The following is an 18,399-nucleotide window of genomic DNA, read 5'->3' on the forward strand; positions in this document are numbered from 1 at the left end:
CAGAGCGAGCGATGCCACTCGTGTTAATTCATGGGTTGCGATTGCTGTTGCCGTTGTTTATGCCGTGTTAATGTTTGCCTGTATTTGTCTCACAGGCTGCCAAGCATGTTGTGGCTGTGGCGGGGGCGACACGTTCATTTCCTGCCTTCAGGGCACCTGCTGCAAATACACCTTCTGGAGCAGGTATCTTATACGTCTGCTATGCTTCTCCTTTCAGTTTTCACCACACACATGAACTACAGCCTTGATTGGTATCCTGTTGTGGCAACTGCAAACTAGTGCCAGCCTGACGTGGCCTGCAACCTGTTACTCCCTCTGTAAAGAAATATAAGAGCGTTTAGATCACTAAACGCTCTTGTATTTCTTTGCAGAGGGAGTACTATCCTTATTACTCTGCATTCTACCGCGTCTTTTTGGTTGGTTGTTGCCATTGAGGTTGTAAGTTTCTGCTTGGTTTGGTGCATAATCAATGCAGGCAGTTTGCTTAGGAATATACAGCAGAGATACCTATCAAGCTTTGTTGGTCACAGGGTACGGTGCGTGCACTATGGCACCGCTTCTCTTTCCAAAGAGATTCATAGAATTGATCCGGAAAGAGTTATGCAGAATTTCAGAATGCTAAATAGAGGTAGCTGCCTTTTCATAAGTCACGGTTACTAATTTTAGGAGTAGGATGAGCTTTTTACCCGCATCTTTTCTGTTCCCTATGCAGGAATTTCAGGTGCAGCAAGGGACGAAGGCCATGTGCTCAGTACAGCCAGTGCGCCCTTTTATTTAGTAGATAAAGACCTACTTAAAAGGCAACTTCTGCGTACCTGTGGAGGCCTCATAGTTTCTGGCTTTACAATCTATGGCGTTAAGGTTCTGATTGACAGTTACGTTCAGGCTGTCAAAGATAGTTACACGAAGTTTGTGGCTGTAAGTGTCGACAACGCAGAACTTGAGGACACGGAGGAAGAGGCCACGGATTTAAGCACAAAATTCAATGATGTAAAGGGGGTTGACGAAGCCAAAGCTGAACTTGAGGACATAGTTCACTACCTACGAGATCCCGACGTGAGTGCGGCATTACCATCGACCTGCGTGCAGGTGTTTTAATCCAACGTTATTTCTCGATGCCGAGTTGCTGACCTAGTTTTACATTCTTTGCAGCATTTCACACGCCTTGGTGGCAAGCTTCCAAAGGGTGTTTTGCTTATTGGCCCACCCGGCACAGGGAAGACCATGTTGGCAAGGGCTTTGGCTGGGGAAGCTGGTGTCCCTTTCTTTCCGTGCAGTGGCAGTGATTTCGAGGAGGTGTATGTAGGTCTTGGGGCTAAGAGAGTGCGGGAGATCTTTGATGCAGCAAAGCAGCTGTCTCCTTGCATAATATTCATCGATGAAATTGATGCGATTGGTGGGCGCAGACACGCAGGAGGTTCAACGTTGGCGAGTCAGACCCTGAACCAGCTGCTTTCTGAGATGGATGGTTTCGAGCAGAATGATGGGATAATTGTGGTTGCAGCGACCAACTTCCCCGAGTCATTAGATAGCGCCCTTGTCAGGCCTGGGCGTTTTGACCGTCAAGTCATTGTCCCTATTCCAGATGTTGAGGGCCGACGGCAGATCCTTGAGGCTTACATGTCAAAGGTATGTTTGTAAGGCTTACTTTTTGCAGCCTCTAATGCGAGGCTTTGACCTTTACTCCATGAATTCTTCCATGCAGGTGTCTACAGCCAAGGGTGTGGATGTGATGACCATTGCGAGGGGGACGCCTGGGTTCTCAGGTGCACACCTTGCAAGCCTAGTGAACGATGCCGCCCTCAAGGCTTCCATGGATGGGGAAAATGCTGTTGGGATGGATCACTTTGAGTATGCCAAGGACAGAATCATCATGGGGAGTGAGCGCAAGTCGATGGTGATATCCGATCAAGCCAGGAAGATGATTGCGTACCATGAGGGTGGGCACGCCCTTGTTGCTATCCTCACGGACGGTGCTGACCCTGTTCACAAGGCCACCATTATGCCTAGGGGATATACCCTTGGCATTGTGGCGCAGCTGCCGGGGGAAGACAGCGAGCTCGAAGTCTCGAGGAAGCAGATGCTGGCGAATTTAGATGTGTGCATGGGAGGGCGGGTGGCCCAGGAGCTTATATTTGGAGAAGCAGGGGTTGGCACAGGTGCCTTGTCTGATCTAAGACAGGCGACTCAGCTGGCGACAAAGATGGTCACCAGGTATGGCATGAGCAAGCGGGTCGGCCTTGTTACCTATAGCAATGACGACGATGTTGGCGGTGGCAAGACGAAGAACATGAGCGGGCGAACGTCAGAACTGGTTGATGAGGAGGTGAAAGCATTGTTGGACAAGGCTTACATGAACGCCAAAACGCTTCTCACGAAGCACAACAAGGTGCTCCACGCGCTAGCAAATGCCCTCCTGGAGCATGAAACTCTCAGTGGTGACGCGATCAAGGAGCTAGTTTCGACAGGACGACAAGGAGATGGTCCTAGCAGTAGCCAGCAAAATCAGGGAACACCTTCTCCTGGTGACGAGTTCTCGAAACTAGTATCGACTGAACAACAAGAAGATGGTCATAACAATAGCAAACAGGATCAGGTAACACCTTCTCCCACCGGTGACGAGATCAAGGAATCAGCAGGGAGATGATCCTAACAATGGTCAGCAGAATCAGGGAACACCTTCTCCACCCTAGCCTTGGAGACGCTTATACAGGAAGAAATATTTCTTTGCCTGATAGATACTACAGAGCGATGCGTATTTTCATCTGACATTTGTTTCTGGAGTCTGAAGAGAATGCGACGTGTTTTGTACTTCTGCATACTGTGTTCTGAACCAGCAAAACCTCCTGTCTTGTGCCTCAAACATGAATGTGCTCCAAAAGTATTGTGCCTCATACATGTATTTCGTGAAATCAAAATCACTAAAAGTAGGAGACATGAACTATTTATTAATATGTTCCAAATAAATGATAAAACATAGATATTTAATAAGGATATATCATGAAAATTCAAATATTGTAGATACCTTTAGAAAGTATCAAAGCACTTCATGATACGAAGATGTGGAGAACCCCTCGATTGACTCCTCCCATGGAATATCGACCTCAGAGAGATCGAACTTTGGATGCGAGCACAACGTTCCCTTCCTCCCATGTCACCATCTGGTGACATGGGAGGAAGGGAGGAGGAAAAGAGCTAAAGTGGGTTGGGGAAATGGGGTTCAGGTAGGTGGGATCTGCATGCTAACGTGACGGACAGTTCAATCCGTCCCAAATCTCCTCATAATAGGATGGGAGTAGGCGATTCGGGACAGTCTGGACAAATGAACTCAACTTGGGGGAGCGGTTGAAGGTTTTCTGTCAGATCATGTGTTGATTGTTCGGACAAACAATCGGGGAAGAGCAGGGCAGCCGGCTGGAGACACCCTTAGGGCATCTCCCACTCCAGACCCCAAAATGGATGCACTATTTGTCCGTGGACTGGTGCAGACCAGTCCGTGAAGACAAGTGTGGGAGCCGACCATCCAACCTTGTCCCCTAAACATCATCCCTTGGTTTTCTAAGTGTGTAGCACTTAAATATTAAAATACGACAGTAGTTCAAGTGTAAATGTAATAATCCAACTAAGTTTCGAAATAAAATAGTTCAAACTTGAATTCAACTCGCACATATGTTTAGTTGTCCCCTTATCTGCCGACAAATGCTCAATCATATCTTCCTTACACTGCTCATGAGTTGCTCGGCGTTGAATTTGTTGATGCATTTCGACAAACTCATCAAATGTGGCCGGATTTTAATGTTGAAGTTGGATAGGATCACCCATGTTCTCAAATTCCAGACCTCCGGCAACATCGTCGCCCTCATCCTCCATGATCATGTTGTGCATGATCACACAACATTTCATCATCTCTCACAAGGTCTCCGGATCCCATTATTTAGCTGGTCCACGAACAACTACAAAACGGGGTTGGAGCACTCCAAATGATCTCCACACCCTTTAGAGCTCCTTCTTGTCTCTAGGCAAAGTGAGCTCTTCTCTGACAAACTGGCTCAAAGATGATCTTAACGAAGGTCGCCCACAAAAGATAGATACTATCAATTAGATAATAGCCCATGTTGTACTCACGCCCACTTGACAATATAGTTGCACGGAGGAGCGCGTCCTTCAGTCAACCTAGCAAACAGGGGAGACGGATGCAACACATTGAATGTCAATGTGAGTCCCGTACATGTCAATGTGAGAAGTTCTTCCATCTCCAGTGCGCGCAATCAAGAGACCGAGCATTCCTGACCACCCTCTTGCTTCAGACATTATCATAGCCTTTTTTTAACATAGTACAAACACAAGCACTCATACATACGCGCATACACTTATCCCTATGAACGCACACACGCACACCCTACCCCTATGAGCACCTTCGAGAGACTGAGCCGACATATCATCCTGAGATTTACGAAGTCACCGTAGGCGCCTCGTCGTCGACGGGAATGTCTCCTCCCACTGAAAGCGCATCACGGAAAATCCTGAAATAAATGCAGGAATAATACGAGCACCAAGACTTGAAACCTACTGGGCTGGGATACCACTATCCCTCTAACCATCCAACCACAGGTTGGTTCGCCATTACCACAACCTTTCGGTGTCTCGAACAGTTGGTTCTCTCAAGTACTAAGCTCCAAACACCTTGATCACAACAGTAGCAAACCTCACCATGGCGTCTTTGCATGTGCTCTCAGACATCTGGAGGTACTCGACCCACGAATCCGCGGCTGTACCATAGGCAAGCATCCGCAATGCAGTCATGCACTTCTGATAACTAGAGAATCCAATTCTCCCTATAACATCCTTCAAGATGAAGTAGTCATCATAGGACCGGACGCCATAGAGGCGATCAAACACAAAATTCCGCATTCGAAAGTGCCGGCGAAAATTATTCGCGAATAGGGCATCGGGGGCAAAGTAGTCGTCCATGAGCGTCAAATGCCCCCGTGCCTTTGTTCCGATTTAGCACTCGATGACCCTTGAAATAGATAACATGCTCTTCCACATGCTCCGAACCCATTGCTTCGAAGAAGGGAGAAAATTTGTCAAAATTTTAGTACAATCATTTCACCAAACACTTGTCGGGCATGATGACTCCAATGGACAGCAACCGCATGGGCGAATGGTACTAACGCAGCGGACGGAGGAGAGGTATGGAACGACGGCATAGGCAAAGCGGCGTGGCGATCAGGTGGAGTGGCGGAGGTCGAGGAGGTCCGTCAAGGGCTTGGCGGACGGCCCGGGTGATACAACGGCAACATCAGCCAGGGAGGAAGCGGATGCAGAGAAGGGGGAAGGGATGGAGACGCGGGTCAGGGTGTGGTTTTGGGTGGGCCATAGGTGTCGGAGTCCTGCATAGATCATATGAAAACGTATTTTATCATGAAATGTGAAGTACACATCCCTATGTATATGTGCATTTTCCTTAAATGGGAGTTAAAAAAAGTTGGTTTTCCATGTTTCCAAAAAATTCGAGTGTGTTTTGTTGATCTGAAGATGCTCGGGTTGGGTCGTCTGCCCCCACTCCATGGCGGGGTTCCTTGGCACCCCATCTGGACGGCGCCGAGGACGCGATGCATCGGCCGGGCGCGCAGCCCCCCGCTCGCAGCCGGTGGAGAGAGCGCGCGGAGCGCTGCTTGTGACGGCCGGCCTCACAGGTGAGCTCCGGTTCATCTCCTCTGCTTTCGAATCAAGGCCCTAGTTGTCCATCGAACCGAAACCAATTTGTGGTGGGTTGAGAGTTAGATTTCTCCATTAATTTGGTAGATTGATGAATCCGGTTGGAAACTTTCTCGCCTGAAGCTGTCTTTAATCGATTCGACGAGTCCGGATACAGAGTTGGTTGCCGTCGCCGTACAGGTCTGTGCGGCGTAGTAGAGCCGGACACGTCGACACAGTTAAATACGGCGCGGCCACTCGATGCAGTTAAATACGGCGCGTATGTATAGATAGAGAAAAATCAGACCTGAAATCGCCGAGCAAGGCAAACAAATTTCGAGCGGTTGTCGCCCTCTCCAGCAGGGTATGTATCGGATTATTGATTTCGAGCACCTACGGGGATTGGGCTTGCAGGATTGGGTGGAGGCTTGGGAGAAAATCAGGGGGCTTTGTTGGCTTAGATCTCTCTCTCTCTCTGTCTTTTTCTTTTACGTTATGAGGATGATGGTTTCGCTTTAATCGCTGGGTTCAGGAGGGTTGTTCCTGTCCAAAGGAACACAAATCTTTTCTTTTTACATGTTATTACTCGATGATTATCGATGCTGAAACTGCAACTGCAAGGCACTGTCTGGCTGTGTTTTAGATCATGGGCTGCCGTTGTTGACTACAGTTACACTATCTGACCGGGTTAATTTTTATGTGTCACAGCCACAGGATGCAAAGAATCTTGTAGCTGCATCTTCAGCTCCTGCTTTCAGGGCCCCCGCTGCAGATACACCTTCTGGAGCAGGTATCTTATATGACTGCTATGATTCTCTCTCCACCACACACATGAACTATATGGCAGAGGTAGTGAGTTTCTGCTTCGTGCATCAATGCAGGTGGTGTGCTTAGAAATCTACAGCCAAGGTACCGGTCAAGCTTTGTTGGCGGGTGTGCACTTTGGCACCGCTTCTTCTTTCTAGGGAGATTCATAGGAGGTGATCCAGAAAGAGTTATGCACAACTTCATCAAATGGATACATCAAGGTAGCCGCCTTTTCTTTCGTCACGTTTACTAGCTAGGAGTAAGTTGAGGTTTTATCCGTAAATGACGGTTGGCTTGACAACTTTTGTGCGCACGGATGGACTCTATTCTTTATGCAGGAATTTCATGTGCACCAAGGGAGGAAGGGCCTGCTCTTGGTACATTTAGTGCACCCTACTACATAATAGAGAAAGGCCTAGTTCAAAAGCAGCTTCTGCTTACCTGTCGAGGCATTATAGTTACTGGCTTTGCAGTCTATAGCATCAAGCTTTTGATTAATAGTTTCAGTAATAGTTCCGACGACACAGAAGCTGGTAAATTCGATGGCTTGAAGGAAGTGACTACGGATTTAAGCACAAAATTCAGTGACGTAAAGGGGGTTGACGAAGCCAAAGCTGACCTTGAGGACATTGTTCTCTACCTACGAGATCCCGAGGTGAGTGTGGCATTGCCATCAACCTGCGTGCAGGTGTTTTAATTCAACAATTCTTTCTCGATGCCGAGTTGTTGACCTAAATTTACATGCTTTGCAGAGTTTCACTCGCCTTGGTGGCAAGCTTCCAAAGGGTGTTTTGCTTGTGGGCCCACCCGGCACTGGGAAGACCATGTTGGCAAGAGCTGTAGCCGGGGAAGCCGGTGTCCCTTTCTTTGCGTGCAGTGGCAGTGATTTCGAGGAGGTGTATGTGGGTATTGGGGCTAAGAGAGTGCGGGACCTCTTCCGTGCAGCAAAGAAGCGATCTCCTTGCATAATATTCATTGATGAGATTGACGTTGTTGCTGGGCGCAGACGTGCATTAGACCCGCCGTGGGCAAGGCAGACCATGAACCAGCTGCTTTCTGAGATGGATGGCTTCAAGCAGAATGATGGAATCATTGTGATTGCCGCGACCAACTTCCCAGAGTCGCTAGATAAAGCCCTCATCAGGCCTGGGCGTCTTGACCGCCTAATCCATGTTCCTACCCCAGATGTTGAGGGCCGACGGCAGATTCTTGAGGTGCACATGTCAAAGGTACGTATATAAGGCTTATTTATTTTTTGTGGTCTATGATGCGAGTCTTTAACCTATTCTCCATGAATTCTTCCATGCAGGTGTGTAAAGCAGAGGGTGTGGATGCGATGACCATTGCGAGGGGGACGCCCGGGTTCTCAGGTGCAGACCTTGCAAACCTAGTGAATGACGCCGCTCTCAAGGCTTCCAGGGATGGGGCAGATGCTGTTGGGATGGATCACCTCGAGTATGCCAAGGATAGGATCATCTTGGGCAGCGAGCGCAAGTCGATGGTGATATCTGATCAATCCAGGAAGATGACTGCCTACCACGAGGGTGGGCACGCCCTTGTTGCTATCCTCACGGACGGGGCTGACCCTGTCCACAAGGCCACCATTAGGCCCAGGGGAAATTCTCTTGGCATGGTGGCGCAGCTGCCGGGGGAAGACAGCGAGCTGGAACTCTCGAGGAAGCAGATGCTTGCATCGCTGGATGTACTCATGGGGGGCCGGGTTGCTGAGGAGCTTATATTTGGAGAGACTGGTGTCACCACCGGTGCCTCATCTGACCTAAGCAAGGCGACTCAACTGGCGAAAGACATGGTCACCAGGTATGGTATGAGCAAACTGGTAGGCCTTGTTTACTATGGCAACAACGGCGATGGTGGTGATGGTAAGATGACAGCCCTGGTGTCTGAGGAGGTGAAAGCATTACTGGACAACGCTCACAAGAATGCAAAAGCGATTCTCACGGAGCACACCAAAGAGTTACATGCGCTAGCCAACGCCCTGTTGAAGCATGGAACTCTCACTGGTGAAGATATGGTGAAACTAGTATTGACAGGACAAGAACCAGATGATCTTAACATTAGCCAGCAGAATCAGGAAACACCTTCACTCACTGTTGGTGAGATCACAAATCTAGTATCGACAGAAGAACAAGTAGATGATCTTAACAATTGTCAGCAGGACCAGGGAAAATCTTCTCTCACTTGTGACAAGAGCACCAAACCAGTATCGACAGAAGAACAAGGAGATGGAACTCTCACCGGCAACGAGATCACGGAACCGGTGTCGACAGACCAACAAGTAGGTGATGCTAACAATGGTGAGCAGGTACAGGGAAACACCTTCTTCGCCCTAGCCGTGGAGGCGCTTCCAAGAGTACTTCCGTTCCTGATACTTCTGTTGTAAGCACACGAAATGTAAAGAGTAATCGATGTGCACGGTCTGGATTTCTCCGGCTAGTGTTTCTCAAGTGTGACTATAATGGGGCGTGTTTTAATTTGTAGTTTTACATATTGTGTTCTGAACCAGTAAAACCTCTTGTTTTGGGTCTAAAGCATGAATGTGCCCCAAGATTTCTATCGGAAATGCAATAGTGTTGCTGTGAATGGGCAAAGATATCTAAATGCAATCTCATACATTTTTCCCCAGCTGCAAAACAATATAGAAAATACCATTAGGCGCTTCCATAAGTGTATCATGTGCGCCAGTGACTAACTATAAGTCTGTAACCTATTGTCTACTAGGGCACCCCGGTGCATGTAGCTCCCGCTTGCGCAGGGTCGGCGAAGGGTCCAACCACTATTGTCTGCATGTAAAAAAAGATATGACCTTGTCTCTGATCCTCTATTTGTCTTTTTCATTGGTTGCATTTGGTTCTCAATGTTAATCAATAAGTCCATATTAGTCTCCTGAACTTTGGTCGGGGTTTAACCCTTGACCAAAACCGTTTTCAAAACATGATGGTTTTGGTTTGAGGGTTTAACCCTCTCAGCCGTAACCGTTGAAACTTTCTACCCCGTGTAAGATCAAATTAATCAACTAGCGGGGGAGGGGTGAGTGGGAGGTTACAATAGATTCTTTGAGAAAAACTAGCTCTTCGAAGAAAAATAGAGTAAACATAACAAAATCAGAACAGTATGAAGAGATACTGAAGAATAACTTAAGCTTAGCATGCAACCAAAACTGAAACAAAGACAACAATACAGAGGAGAGCATGGCAACGAAGTAGCAGTACAAATAAACGAGTCGATCAAAGAGACCGAGACACTTCAGTACGATGAAACTATATACAAAACTAAGCACTGAGCAAAGCAGCGGATTAGATAAGCATTCAACAAAGTCTTCAGAGAGGGAAGCAAGCAATTCTTTCTCTTTTTGGGGAAAACCTCTGATCTATTCATCTTCAATCATGGCAGTACAACGAACATCAAAAATAATAAAAAATTCTTTGAGAAATTCTGGTTCAAGTTGCTTGCGCAACTTCACGTCTGATTGAAGGGGCTGAGCTGAAACTCAGAAGAAACGGAAGTCTTCACCCTATTCTCCTTGAGCTAAATCCTCATCACTCGCAACACTCGGGGTAGATCTTGTGGTGATCTCCGGACCGTCACAATCTTGTTCTCTGGCAAGTCCACAAGCTGGATGCTCTGAACGGGCACTTAACCATTTGGAAGATGTCCGGTCTTCAAAAGTAATAAGTCTTCAGTGAACTTTGATCAGTTTCTTCAACGATGCTCAATCACTTTGCTATTAGGCTTTGAGTTTGTCATCAAATGGGATTCTCTCAAATTCGCCAGCAAGATGATTTGCTCAGAAAATAGTCGTCTTAAATCACAAGGAGCAACCAACCATGAATGGTTGAGGTGGAGAGCTATTTATACAACCACAAATGATTTTACACAGCACCCCTGAGTCAAACAATAAAAACACAATTAGTAGGCTGTATCTCAATTTCTCAGTGATGAGCTCGTTCAAGGACCTCTATGGCCGGAATCTCGTCGCTGGATGGGGGGCAGCGCCCATGGAGGCTTGGAACAGTGGATGAAAGTCGTTGGCGTCGAGGTCGAGGATCTCCTCCTCTCTCTAGTTGGTGCCAATGACCAGGGTGAGCCCCAGCACACGCGCGTGGCCCCGTTGTCGCGATCGTCGGGGCGCCCTCCAAAGGGCGCGCCCGCCGCCAGGGAGCCAGGCACGACTGGTGCTGCCGCCGCTGAAGTTGGGCCTGGCCTTGGGCCCACGCAGCGTGACGGTGGCGCGGTTGTAGGCACCATCATGGGGCGCGTCATGGTCGAGGCAAAGGGCTTCGCGCTCCACCGCAGGTTGAGGCTCCTGTTGTGCCTTGCTATCCTGCTGAGAGGGCCTGTGCGGCACGGGGGAAGAATGTTGGGGGTGTTTTGGCTTTTTCAACAGTTACTATGGATGACCACTGACGCTAAAGTTTGGGATTGAATTGAGAAATGCAATGGGATGTAATAGAGTGCAAGCAGAATCAGATTGTTTAGAAGTCATCGAAACATGCTTAGAGTAACAATGGTGGTATGATCAAGCAGTCTCAATTTATAAATCTTGTATGAATATTGTCCGTGATATAGGAATGATAAGTTTCGGCATTGCCGCCGGGAAGCTAATTGGTGGCACATGAATTAGCTAGGGTTTGTTTCACAGATAAAACTGGTTATACTTGGCACGATGAGGCCCCTAATTTTAATCATAGATTTCTTGTGAACAATGTAATTGTTAGAGATATCATAGACAAATGAAACGACGAAGAATGAAATCGACACAGAGAAAACACAAAGATATAACGTGAAAAATCCCTCCAACACGAAGGAAAAATGAACCCACGGGCGTCAGCCAACAAATCTTCACTATATTGGAAGAGGTTACAAACGCCGATGATTTACAACTGATCAACTTATCACTTACCCTGCTACCCTCCCCCCGGCGCCCCTACCACTCCGCTATGGCCCAAGCCTCCTCCTGCCGACGGGTCTCCGTTTTGTTCCGCTCCTCAGAAGTTAGCCTTTTGAATCACAACATATAACAGTAACATTACTGGAAGCAATGAAAAGCATCTTTTGCAATAAAAAAAACTCTTCCAGAAATCAAAGTTGTGTTTTGGTTTGGTGGACTGCTCCCCCCTAGCGTCGGCCACGCCGACGACCCCCCATCTGCAGGAGGCCGCCGAGGATGCGATGCATTGCCCCGGCGCGCAGCCGTTGGAGCACGGCCGGCCGGGCACAGGTGAGCTCCGCCTTCGGCTCACCTTCTTCTTCTCTGGATACGGCGTTCAAAGCCCTAGCTAGCTGTCCACCGAGACCAATTTGGGGTGGGTTCAGAGTCGGATTCCGGTGATTCGATCGGATGTGCGGACTCTCGCGCTCCTCTCCATGTCTGGGGTTGATTCTGTAGAATCGAGCACCGGCTGTGATCCGGTCTTTCTTTCTCGCCTGAAGCTGTACTGGATTCGGGTCCGGAATCCGGATGCAGAGTTCGTTGCCGTGGCCGTGCTTGCCAGAGTTGGACTGGAGATTTGCAGTTAAATACGGCGCGTCCACTCAAGTCCAGGGAGGGATTAGCAACAAGTCTAAGATAAGAGGCGGAGAAAAGCAGACCTGAAATCGCCGAGCAATCGCATACAAATCTCCAGCGATTCTCCCCGCGACTCCTGTCCCGTCCAGGGTATTTCTTTCTGTCTTTTTTTTTTCTGTGTGTGCTTTTATACATGTTACTTGATCCTGAAACTGCAGCTGCAAGGCACTGTCTGCCTGCGTTTCAGATCGATGCCACTCTAATTTATGTGTTGGGCTGCCGATTCAATTTCGAGCCACTTAAATTAGGAGTTGCGACGATTGCTGTTGCCGTTGTTGAATACCCGACCAGCTTAATTTCCATGTTTACAGGCTGCAAAGAATCTTGTAGCTGCGGCGGCGGCTTCAGTTCGTGCTGTCAGGGCACCTGCTGCCAATTTCTCTCTTCACCACACATCCTTGATTCTTTTGTGGCAACTGCCAAACGAGCTAGTACTAGCCTGACTTAAACGTGGACAGTAACCTGTTTTCGGTTACTATTCTTATTACTACATTCTACCACGCCTTTTTGGTTGATTGTTGCCATTGAGGTTGTAAATTCTTCTTGGTGCTTAATCAAATGCAGCCATCGTGCTCAGAAATCTACAGCAGAGGTACTGGTGAAGTTTTGTTGGTCAGGGGGTACGGGGCTAGCACTCTGGTGTCGCTTCTCCTTCTAAAGAGATTCATAGGAGCGATATGGGAAGAGTTAAACAGAGCTTCATGAAAATTCTAAATCGAGGTAGCCGCCTTTTTCTTTCGTCATGTTTATGAGTTAGGAGTAGGATGAGCTTTATACCCATTATTAAATGACAAACACACAAATTGGTTTGACAACTTTTGTGTGCACGGATGGATTCTATTCTCTATGCAGGAGTTTCAAGTGCGGCAAGGGAGGAAGGGCGTGTTCTTGGTACAGCCAGTGCACCCTACTACATAATAGAGAAAGGCCTGCTTAAAAAGCAGCTTCTGCGTACCTGTGGAGCCCTTGTAGTTACTGGCTTTGCAATCTATGGCCTTAAGGTTTTGATTGATATGTGCGACGACAAAGAAGTTGGCAAATTCGATGCTTTGAAACAAGCGGCTGCGGATTTAAGCACAAAATTCAGTGACGTAAAGGGCGTCGACGAAGCCAAGGCTGACCTTGAGGACATAGTTCTCTACCTACGAGATCCCAAGGTGAGTGTGGCATTCCATCAACCTGCCTGCAGGTGTCTTAATTCAACAATTCTTTCTCGATGCCGAGTTGTTGACCTGGATTTACATTCTTTGCAGAGTTTCACTCGCCTTGGTGGCAAGCTTCCAAAGGGTGTTTTGCTTACCGGCCCACCCGGCACAGGGAAGACCATGTTGGCAAGGGCTCTGGCCGCAGAAGCCGGCGTCCCTTTCTTTGCATGTAGTGGCAGTGATTTCGAGGAGGTGTATGTGGGTCTTGGGGCTAAGAGAGTGCGGGAGCTCTTTCGTGTAGCAAAGAAGCGATCTCCTTGCATAATATTCATCGATGAGATTGACGCCGTTGCTGGGCGCAGACACGCATTAGACCCGTCGTGGCAGAGGCAGACCATGAACCAGCTGCTTTCTGAGATGGATGGCTTCAGGCAGAATGAAGGGATCATTGTGATCGCCGCGACAAACTTCCCGGAGTCGCTAGATAAAGCCATTGTCAGGCCTGGGCGTCTTGACCGTCAAATCCATGTTCCTACCCCAGATGTTGAGGGCCGCCGGCAGATCCTTGAGGCTTACATGTCAAAGGTATGTAAATAAGGCTTTACTTGTTTTTCATGGCATCTGATGTCAGGCTTTGATACCAAGCGGCTAGCTTGGTAAGCTACCAACAAAAAATTGCAATCAATGATGTCAGGCTTTGACCCTTTTCTCAATGAATTCTTCTATGCAGGTGTGTAAAGCCGAGGGTGTGGATGCAATGACCATTGCGAGGGCGACACCTGGGTTCTCAAGTGCAGACCTTGCAAACCTAGTGAACGATGCTGCTCTCAAGGATTCAAGGGATGGGGCAGATGCTGTTGGGATGGATCACCTCGAGTACGCCAAGGACAGGATCATCATGGGCAGCGAACGCAAGTCAGCGGTGATATCTGATCATTCGAAGAAAATGACTGCCTACCATGAGGGAGGTCACGCCCTTGTTGCTATCCTCACGGACGGTGCTGACCCTGTCCACAAGGCCACAATTATGCCAAGGGGAAAGGCTCTCGGCATGGTGACACAACTGCCAGGGGAAGACAGCGAACTGGAACTCTCGAGGAAGCAGATGCTGGCGAGGCTGGATGTCCTCATGGGAGGGCGGGTGGCTGAGGAGCTTATATTTGGAGAAACCGGGATCACAACTGGTGCCTCCTCTGACCTAAGCAAGGCGACTAAATTAGCGAAAGACATGGTCACCAGATATGGCATGAGCAAGCGGGTCGGCCTTGTTTCCTACAGCAACGACGGTTATGGTGGTGATGGCAAGACAACGGCCCTGGTTGATGAGGAGGTGAAAGATTTATTGGATAACGCTTACAAGAATGCGAAAACGATTCTCACGGAGCACAACAAGGAGTTTCATGCGCTAGCAAACGCCCGGCTGAAGCATGGAACTCTCACTGGCGACGAGATCATCAAACTAGTATTGACAGAACAACAAGCAGATGGTCGCAACAATAGCCAGCAGAATCAGGTAACACCTTCTCTCACTGGCGACGGGATCACGGAACCGGTGTCAACACAAGAACAAATAGGCGATGCTAAGAATGGTCAGCAGTAATTGGAGACGCTTACAAAAGTACTTTTGTTGCTGATACTTTTGTCGCAAGCACGCAAAATGTAAAGAGCGATGTGTACCGTCCGAATTTCGCTGACTTTAAGTGTTTCTCAAGTGTGAAGAGAATGTGATGTTGTAGTAAAGCCTCCTGTTTTGAGCCTCAAGCATGAATGTACCCCAATATCTCTGTTGGAGCCTCAAGCATGAATGCACCGCAAGATTTCTGTTGGAACTGAATGGGGTTTCTGTGAATGAGCGAGTTGTGTGAAAAATGCAGGTTCACAGCCCTAGCGCATGAATTTACCCCAGCTGCAAAACATAATAAGAATATTCGTGATTGCTGGACTGTAACCTCTTTTTTTTTATGGATGATTACTGGAGCCAAAGCCCTGTGTCTGTGATATTCTAGCTAAACCTAGCCTTAAAGCGCAAATTTTATAGAGGGTTGCTACGCGTCGGCCGGTGGATCTTCTTAAAAGATCCGCAGCAGCCGTTAGATCTCCATTTTCTTGATTGCAACAAAGGTGGTATTGCAGAACCCTTTTTGCAATAAAGCTCATGTTGCAGAAACTTTTTGAAACATAGGCGACGTTGCAGATTTTTTTTTTCGTCTTCAGTTCCTTGCAACATGGGTGTTGTTGAAGAAATTTTTGCAATATAGTTGATTAGATATTATTCTTTAGTAAGTTCATCCAATGGAGATAGGGTGAGGAGAAAGAAAGGAGAAAACTAAAGAGAAAGATGGACAGTAGATTGACAGTATCCGAATCAAATAAGAAAAAAAACATTGCTATTTGATCAAATCCCAATTGTGTGGGTGTAAAATAGAAAAATCCCGTTTTGGCTTGCGGTGGGCATAGGACTGAAAATCATCTTTTGTCGGGCCCTTTCGACTCGAAATCCAAACGGAGTGGTTCGAATCCACCTCAGAACGAACAATGAAAAGGCGCCGAGTGGGTGCAAGCTCGAGGATCTAGGAAGGATGGAAGAAAGCTTTACCGCTTTTGCACTTAACTACTCGAACTTCTTGTTAGAAAAAGTGAAAATAACTCAGTTCGAAAGAGCGTTGGGCTTCATCGGTTAGTGTGCACCAAAGGATGAGGTTTATTTCCCGCCCTACAAATTCAAACCGTTCTAGCTTGATACTGTGATATCGTCAAATCATCCAACGGAGCATGGAAACCATTTAGATGGTGGTAGTAGCACGGTCATGACGCCACTTTCTAAACCAAAGTTTCCAAAATCCAATGCGGAACCAAGCAGTAAGAGAAATTCATCATGATAATTTTTAGTCAAAAACCAAAGTGAAACAGAGAGAATGGAGAGTCAGTGACAATGAAAAAATTGTTGAGGAATCATGTTGAAAGAACAACATTCTGTGTGATAAATATCGTATACAGAGATTTTTCATGTGTCGACGCTTTTGATTCAATTATGAAAGTACGATGTACTGGCACCCCTAGTTACGCAGAAGTGCAAGCACATAAGCAGATGACCAGACCTTACCAGCATACTCAAAAAAGTATTCTGTACCGGGTATGTGCTCTTGACAAGCAATGTTTCAAGTCTAGTTGTGTCAAATCGGGTGTGAACTGTCCTTTTAGGTTCTGGCTGGTAGAGCAGAGGACTGGAAATCCTCTGTAGTTTCAAGCATGGGACTTTAAATCCCAATTGCACTAGGTAGCTCTGTGGTTCGGTTCCATAATAGAATGAACAATGAATGAATATGGGCGGTCAACTAGGTTTCGAACATCAATGTGCTTTTGGAATCTTCCTATGTAACAAATAATATTCTGGAACAGTTTAGGACACAACAGGCCTCAATAGAAAGTGAGCTTTTTTGGCGTATAGCCACTCGAAGCCCAATAAGCGTATGGGTTGCCCCCTCAACTCAACCCTGACGAGTACGTGGGTCAGGGAGCATTTAGACTATTGACCACTACCACTAAGTCCACAATTCACAAATTGATTAACCCCACATAATGGAGCTCAAAAGTCGATAACCAAACCTACCTTTTTAGTATCTTTAAACCGCACATAAGAAATATTAATTATGAATGAATCACCTTGCAAGAACATACATGAAACAACTTTCTATTTTGTCGAACAACAAGTCGGACCCAATGAACAATTCCTTTCAAAGGTATGTTCTAGAGTTTTTTCCACTATATTCGCGATATTTAACAAAGTAGAATACATTCTTCACGATTTCTAGAGTTTTGGGGTTACTTCACTGATATCAATTTTCGTCTAAACACGGCCTCTAGGTTACTTCACAGTGTAATACAACAAGTCAAGATGGGTGTGCCTAGGTCTCAGTCGACTGAGATTTAACCAAGTCTCAATCAAGCGACAAGTACATAATAATAAGAAGAAAACTGGAAAGAAAGTATTTGTATGAATCTTCATGCAAGGTGCAAGGAATACCAATTTTGCTAAAGCACAAGTATTGCACATCTAAGTCCTATGTCATTGATCTTATGTGGAGATTTGTGTGAGTATTTTTTAACTCCCATTTTCCTTTTTCTTTTTATACTTGATTAAGTTACTTAGATGTGCAATAATTTAGGAACATCTAGATGTGCCTTAGACAAACCCAAGAAATATATAACATCGACTGAGACATAACAAAATTAAAGTCTACGGAAACTTAACAAAACTCTACATAAAATGGAGACATCGTGGATCCAGGCAGAAACGAGCAATCCGGACTCCTGAGGGAGCAGCGGATCTATTTGTCGCCGATTCTGATTTCGACTCCGGCCCCGACTGGCTTCCCCCATCCGGCGGCTTCGACCTACTCCCAGTAGATTATTTAAGGAGGAGATCCCGTTCTCTTTGGTTCATAGTCTCTTCGACCCCGCCGGCGATCGAGAGGAGGTCGAGATGGAGATGTCGCCGAGCTTCCTGCTGCCGTGTCTCGCCATGGTGCACGGTGTAGGCGCCGAACACCAACAACCCACGGCGACGATGCTGTTCAGTCTCGCCGAACACCAACAACCCACGGAGTCGCCCTTGAGGAGGAGCTGAAGAACAAATCGGTCTGCCCCACACCGCAGGGGTGGATGTTAGTCCAGCATCGAGACGCCGCCGACACCACCTACCTGCTGGACCCGGGCAGCAGCCAGAGGATCGATCTCCCAATTCTCGCAATCCAGCAGGGCCTGATCCCGTACTGCAGCTGCCTGCTCGCTGGCGACCCCACGGCCCCGGGGTGCCCGGTGAAGTTGCGGATCACCGGCAAACACGATCGAGAATGAGAGAGAAACGAGAGGTGGAAGACAATGGTTTTGCGCTGCTCAACTGTCACAGCTTTTCTGCTTCTTCTGGTATTATCAGGCTAGCTCAAAACGGCTGCCGAATTACAAGGAAATTGCCCACTTCTTCAGCAGGCCTACTGGTCGTGCCATCCCACGACGCCTAGCTGAGATCGGGCGACTACTTTGCCCGCACGGACTGCAACGATCATGCCATCCCATGACCTGGTAAGGCGAGCAAAACTAGCTAACAGACTAACTGAAAACTACTGACAGAAAAACGTCTAACTGAAACTTCTAAACCCG

General features: G+C 47.4%; 2 protein-coding genes across 5 annotated transcripts in view; both read left to right on the top strand.

Moving 5' to 3' along the window:
- LOC123123713 (ATP-dependent zinc metalloprotease FTSH 4, mitochondrial) overlaps positions 1-2,815 on the top strand; it is a 3,987-nt gene extending 1,172 nt beyond the window's left edge. For 3 of the 4 annotated variants that reach the window (XM_044544284.1, XM_044544286.1, XM_044544283.1), the window contains 5 exons: positions 96-183; positions 476-628; positions 713-1,056; positions 1,153-1,629; positions 1,706-2,815. In XM_044544284.1, the coding sequence (XP_044400219.1) occupies positions 96-183; positions 476-628; positions 713-1,056; positions 1,153-1,629; positions 1,706-2,647 (2,004 nt within the window). In that variant the 3' untranslated portion in view covers positions 2,648-2,815. The remainder of the gene's footprint in view (positions 1-95; positions 184-475; positions 629-712; positions 1,057-1,152; positions 1,630-1,705) is intronic. The other variant, XM_044544285.1, reaches the window with a different exon arrangement.
- A 3,146-nt stretch (positions 2,816-5,961) lies between these two features.
- LOC123121175 (uncharacterized) lies at positions 5,962-15,296 on the top strand. Its single transcript, XM_044541100.1, has 11 exons — positions 5,962-6,064; positions 6,409-6,490; positions 6,582-6,728; positions 6,846-7,162; positions 7,260-7,736; positions 7,817-8,905; positions 11,605-11,746; positions 12,755-12,814; positions 12,947-13,251; positions 13,348-13,824; positions 13,970-15,296. The coding sequence occupies exons 3-11, from the start codon at positions 6,698-6,700 to the stop codon at positions 14,837-14,839; spliced, it is 3,768 nt and encodes a 1,255-aa protein (XP_044397035.1). The 5' UTR covers positions 5,962-6,064; positions 6,409-6,490; positions 6,582-6,697; the 3' UTR covers positions 14,840-15,296.
- Positions 15,297-18,399: the final 3,103 nt, after the last annotated feature.

The sequence above is a fragment of the Triticum aestivum genome, chromosome 5D (genome assembly GCF_018294505.1).
Source record: "Triticum aestivum cultivar Chinese Spring chromosome 5D, IWGSC CS RefSeq v2.1, whole genome shotgun sequence".
NCBI classification, from domain to species: domain Eukaryota; kingdom Viridiplantae; phylum Streptophyta; class Magnoliopsida; order Poales; family Poaceae; genus Triticum; species Triticum aestivum.

Bases quoted from the DNA above. Each gene is read 5' to 3' on its own strand.
- LOC123121175 (XM_044541100.1), top strand. From the start codon at position 6,698: ATGCACAACTTCATCAAATGGATACATCAAG. The intron at 6,729-6,845 runs GTAGCCGCCTTT...TTCTTTATGCAG, and splicing joins CATCAAATGGATACATCAAG to GAATTTCATGTGCACCAAGG. The intron at 8,906-11,604 runs TAAGCACACGAA...AAACTCTTCCAG, and splicing joins CGTTCCTGATACTTCTGTTG to AAATCAAAGTTGTGTTTTGG.